Below are 6,237 nucleotides of genomic sequence, written 5' to 3'. Positions count from 1 at the left end.
CAGTAAAGTGAATAATAATAATCAGTCACATAATTAAAATAGATCATCCTAATATATACATGACACTATATATATCAAAGATTATTATATATAATAAATAATTTTTTTTAATTTTTTGTAATGATCATATAGTTAATTTATATATAAATCAACTAATTTTTATAACATATAATTTATTGTATAATTTTTTTCTCTTAATATGGATAAATTAATAAGATATAAGATGTTATGTACATTATTTAACATACTAACCAACTTAAACCATCGTCTAAGATAATAAATATAATAGTGTAAATATCTATTTACTTATTAGTATTGAAAAAATATATAAATAGTAGAAACTAATACTTTTTGTAAAAAAGTAATGTCGGGCCAAACGTCGGTTCAAAATTTTTCTAAAAGAATCTCGTCGCAAGTATAGTTCCAAACCAACAAATGACCCATATCAGAGTTTAATTTGTTGTCACAAATTTAAATCAATAAAAATCGAGAGTTTTAAATCCCGGATTGTCTCTCAGAGGAATTGCATTGAGGTGCACGTATCATTGATTATGAGAAAAAGGATTTTGATAGCAAAATACAAAAAATTAAATTACAAGAAAATGAAGAGCAAACGAGAAAATTCAAGTGCTAAAAAGAATCTTGGCAAGGATTGAGAGTTAAGATTTTCTATCCAAGTCATTAAACACAAGCATGGTAATTAAGAAAAGTTAATCCCACTTCATCATCTCCAAATATTAGAAAAAAGTCAAATAGGCATAATTGATCTTAATTCACAAGTTCTAGCCAACTCACTAACTAGACTTAGTGAAATACTAGCGTCGGTGAAAACAAAACCAACTAACAACCCTAAATTACCAATCAATATTGGACATCAATGACTCAATGTCACCTAAATCCTCAATTTCATGCCAAAAATGTAAAATTTCATAGTTATCAAACCCGGCCGGTTCAACCAGAAATCCGGTCACCCGGGTCACCTGGCCGGGCCGAGCCGCTCGTTGAACCGGACATGCAATGAACCCGGTGGAATCCGGTTCAACCCGACGGGTTTTGATGAAAACCGGTGACCCGGCCAGGTGATTTGACCCGGTCTGGGTGGTGCAATTTTTTTTTTAAACCCTGAATGGCGTCGTTCTAATCATCCCCCCCCTTCGTTGAAACTGTGAAATGAAACCTTAAATCCCCCCTTCCCCCCATTGGCTCTAAATCAAATTCCTAATGGCATCTCTGAGTGTCAGAGACTCTGAGTTCATCAATCGGCAGTCCCTCACCGCCGAATCCTCACCAGTCACCGTCGATACACCCCCCCAGCCAACCTTATCTCTCCGTCGGCAGTCCCTCACCCTCACCCTCACAGCCTCACCATCGTCACTCTGTCGTCACCCAGTCTCGGCCTCACCTCGTCGTCACTCTCAGTCTCGGCCTCACCTCGTCGTCACTCTCAGTCTCGGCCTCACCTCTCCGTCACTCTCAGAAAGCTCAGAAAGCTCTCATCTTCTGCGGCCTCACCTCTCCGTCACTCTCAGTTTCTGCTCCCTCTGGTCATTTGGGTGGAAGTGGTGGTCGTGAGAAAGCTCAGAAAGTATTCATCTTCTGTCTTAGTGCCTCTGCTCCCTCGGGTCAGTTGCTGACTTGCTGTTGTATTTGATTTTTAGAGTTGTTGAACCTGAAGATATTTTAGTTGCTATTGACCTATTGTTATGGAATCTAGTGGATAAATTTGATTTTGTAGAGTAGTTGTTGAAGCTGGTCGAATTTTAGTTAAAATTGTTCTTGAATTGTTGTATTGTTGCTGGTTGCTGGTTGGTATATTAGTTAAAAATGGTTGTATTGTTGCTGGTTAAAATCTGTTGAGTTGTTGCTGGTTGATGTATTTTTCCTATTTGTTGCTGGTTACTGCTGTTGCTGGTTGCCGTGTTGGTAATTTGGTATATAGTTTTTTAGTTGCTGGTTGCTGGTTGCTGCTATTGTATATTTGTATTTTATTATGGTTTTTTTAGAGCTATTGTTGTTTATTGCTGGTTTGTTTAGAGTTGCTGTTAGTTGAATCAGTGAACTTTGGTGAAATAATGGTGGTTGTTGTGTTGCTTAAAAGGTGATTTAAGCAAATCTTTTGTTGCTAAAAATATTTTTGGTTTTTTTGCTAGAATTTTAAAAATGGCTTCATCTCAAACACCATCAGAGACACCACCATCTCAAGAACAAGCATCATCAGCAACTCCTACCCCTGATCTTACCACTAAAAGAGTTTATAATAATAGTGGAAAGACTGATCCAGTTTGGGGTCATTGTAAACAAATTGTGAAAAAAACAGGAAAACTTACTATGATGTGCATATATTGTGACAAACCTGTTATGGGAGGTGGGATTAATTGATTTAAGTATCACTGGCTGGAAAAGGAGGAGATGTTGAGAAGTGCAAAAAGGTTCCACCTGTTGTTGCTCATCAATTTGGGCAAAATATTGAAGAATTTATGAATAAGGAAAGGAAAACTCAAGAAAATTATGCAGAAAGTTATGGAGCATGTGATGATGTTGAAAGAGAATTTGATAGAATGGAAGAGCTTGAAGCACGACAGCAACAACAACAACATTCAAGGACAAGGTTGCCACCACCTGCAGCTAGGAAAGGGAAAAAAACTACTGGAATAGAGACTTATTTTCCATCTTCAAGAACACCTGGAGCCCAACCAACGATAAAAAGTGTATTACAAAGTAAAGAAATTGTAGAAAAATGTGACATTGCCATTGCAAAGTAGATGGTTGATGCTTCTGTGCCATTTAATGCAGTTAATTCAGCATATTACCAACCAATGATTGATGCTATTGAAAACATGGGTGCAAGATATAAAGGTCCAAACTTTGGTAGATTTCGTGGGTATTTGTTGAGTAAGTTGGTGGAGGATGTGAAATAGATGATTGAATGGTATCGTGGAATTTGGAAGCAAATTTGATGTACTATCATGGCTGATGGATGGACTGATCGTTGTAGGCGCACTTTAATTAACTTCTTGGTTTATTGTCCTAAAGGAACTATCTTCCTAAAGTCTGTTGATGCTTCTCATGCCTCCAAGACTGCTGAATTATTGTTTAAACTTTTTAAGGATGTTGTCAACTTTGTCAATCCTGAAAATGTTGTTCATATAGTGACGGACAATGCTGCAAATTATGTTGCTGTTGGAAGGTTGTTGGAAGCTGAATTCCCTAAGTTGTATTGGTCTCCTTGTGTTGTGCATTGTATTAATTTGATGTTGCAAGATATTGGAAAGTTGAATGAAGTCAGTGAGACAGTTTCACATGCTCCAAAGATTACTAAATACATATATAATCATTGTCATACACTGTATCTTATGAGGAAGTTTACCGGTGGACGAGAAATACTTCGTCCAGCTCCAACTCGCTTTGCTACCAATTTCATAGCTTTGCATAGTATTCTAGCTCAAAAAGATGCATTAAGAGCTATGGTAACTTCTAAAGAATGGACAATCTCAGCCTACTCCAAAGAAGCTAAAGTTAAAACATTTGTCGATCGAGTTTTAGACTCTAAGTTTTGGAATCAATGTACAGATATTGTTAAGCTTACTGAGCCACTTGTTCGTGTGCTTCGTATTGTGGATAGTGAAGATAAAGCTGCAATAGATTTTCTTTATCAAGCTTTTAATATGGCTAGAGAAGAGATGGTGAAGAGGTTTCAACGAAGAAAGAAGATTATGGAGCCTTACTTGAAGATTTTGGATACTCGTTGGGATTCACAACTTAAAAAAAATCTTCATGCTGCTGGATATTGGTTAAACCCTGCTTTTCGATTCAATGCTGCTGAATTTGAAAAACATAAGCAAATCACTTCTGGCCTACTAGATGTAATTGAGAAATATTCATATGATGATCTAGAATTGAATACTAAGTTGACAAGTGAGACTAGAATATATGCAAACGCTGAAGATGATTTTGGAAGACAATCTGTAATGCGTAAACAAAGCACAGTGATGCCAGATAAATATTTTATTTAGTTTTATCTTTCTTTATTCATTTATTTATTTAAAAAAGCTAATTGTAATGCATTGCCTCTTTTGTTTTTAAGACCAATGGTGGGAATCTTATGGAACTGGAGCACCAAATTTACAAAAGTTAGCCATTCATGTTTTAAGTCAAATTTGTAGTTCTTCAGGTTGTGAGCGAAATTGGAGTATTTTTGAACACATCCACACAAAGAAGAGGAATCGGTTAGAACATCAAAAGCTTAATGATCTTGTTTTCGTTTATTATAACTTAAGGCTATAACAAAGGTATCTTCTCTAATTATTTATCTAATTTTAAAAAGTATTGTTCATTAAAATTTAATCTTTAGTTTAGTAATTACATAACTTGATAACATAGGAATCTAATGAAAAAGCAAAGCTATGATCCAATTTGTCTTGATGCATTTGATGACCATTCGGATTGGATATTGGAAGATTCACGGCCGTTTTTAACTCCTAAAGAAGTTGATGCTCTAAGAAATGATTTGGTAAATATGTCCATTCAACCAACTTTGGATAATCTTGGTAAATTCTTCAATTGCTTGAATATTTTAATTGTCAGTTTCTATTACAAATTATTCTTGATATTGATTTGTCAAAAATACACAAATGTAGATCAATTAAATTTGAAAGATGACCAAGATAATCATGGACCAAGTAACAATGCTATGGAAGATATGGATGCAAATCAAAATGAGAAAAATGTTGATCAAGCTCCTAATTTGTCCTATGAAGATGTTGATGCTGACTTCGAGCTCACCCCTTGGACTTGATTTAATGATTGTGTTATCTTTAACTTGCTCTTGTTGATTTAAATTGAGAACATATTTGCCACTAGAGACTAGTTTATTAACTCTTCTTTTAGATTATTAGTTATGTTTAAGACTTGATATTTGATTATTAATGTTTGTAAGACTCACATTTTAAGTTTTACGACATTATTTCAATTTTATTTATATAATTTTATATTTTTTAGTTATGACCAGGTTAACCGGGTGAATCAGTGACCCACCGGTTGAACCAGTAACCCAGTGACCCGGTCATATGACCGAGTTGATTACCGGTTTAGTTCTGATAACTATGTAAAATTCTACTCTAAAATTAAAGAAGGCATTTTGTCAAACACTTAGAATGCATAAAAAAAATATCATAAATTGCAAAAATTATAACATCTATAACTACCAAAACAAGAAAGTAATAATCACAAATTAAACAAGCATCACTAAACATGAAAAAGATTAAATTGCATTAAAGTAAACAATAATTTAATAAGTGTTCATAACTCAAAATTGACAAAATTAAAGAAACTAACAAATAAAACTAAAAGGATTAAGGCAATAGAACAAGAAAATGTAAAAAAAAAAATTATACTAGAACAAAAATTAAAACCTAAACTAAGGAGAAATTAACCTAAAAATCTTAAATTCCTAGAGAGAAGAGAGAGCTTCTCTCTCTAGGATTTCTACATGAAACATCATACTAAATTATTACTATACTCCTTTTTTTTTATCCTTCTTGAGTCTTGCCTTAATATGCATCAGAAATGAGTTGGATTGGGCCAAAACTAGGCTTGAAATTGCGAGCCATGTGTTTACTTAAGTAAATCACGTACCGCCACTCGTGCGTATGCATATGCCATGCGTACACACAAATTCAAGGAGATGCGTACGCATCTGTCATGCGTACGCATGACTGGGCAGATTTTCAAAACTTCATTTCTTCATGATTCCTTCACTTTTTTATGTTTTTTTTTTTTTTCATTTCTTCAAGTCATTCTTACCTTCTAAACATTAAATCACTTAAACAAACATATCAAGGCATCGAATGGGATAAAAGTGAATTAAATTTAGCAATTTTAAAGTATAAAAAACATGTTTTTCATAATTAAGTATAATTAGAAAAAATTCACAAAAACATGCAATTTCAATGAATAAATACAAGATAAGTTGATAAATTCCTTTTTTTCAACCCAAAATTCATCGTAAAATAGGAGTTTATCAAAAAATAATAATAAAAATTATTAATTAAGTTAATTATATAATAAAAAATTATAAATAATTTCTCAAATAATAATAAAAAATAAAATTACTATTTTCACATACTACAAAATTTGTAAGAAAATTTTTAATTATTACCTATTATATCTAATATAATCATGCATTTATTATAGTTTATATATTCCAATTATATATTAAACAACTCCCAATTAAATAAT

General features: G+C 33.3%; 1 protein-coding gene across 1 annotated transcript; it reads left to right on the top strand.

The window, feature by feature from the left end:
• On the top strand, positions 2,967-4,013 carry LOC110271473. The gene has a single exon (XM_021122403.1). The coding sequence runs from the start codon at positions 2,967-2,969 to the stop codon at positions 4,011-4,013; it is 1,047 nt and encodes a 348-aa protein (XP_020978062.1).

The sequence above is a fragment of the Arachis ipaensis genome, chromosome B04, assembly GCF_000816755.2.
Source record: "Arachis ipaensis cultivar K30076 chromosome B04, Araip1.1, whole genome shotgun sequence".
Lineage (NCBI taxonomy): Eukaryota > Viridiplantae > Streptophyta > Magnoliopsida > Fabales > Fabaceae > Arachis > Arachis ipaensis.
This window is presented reverse-complemented; position numbering and strand designations above follow the sequence as displayed.

What these genes read in the sequence shown, in the direction of transcription:
- LOC110271473 (XM_021122403.1), top strand. Translation starts at nt 2,967, where the DNA reads ATGGCTGATGGATGGACTGATCGTTGTAGGCGCACTTTAATTAACTTC.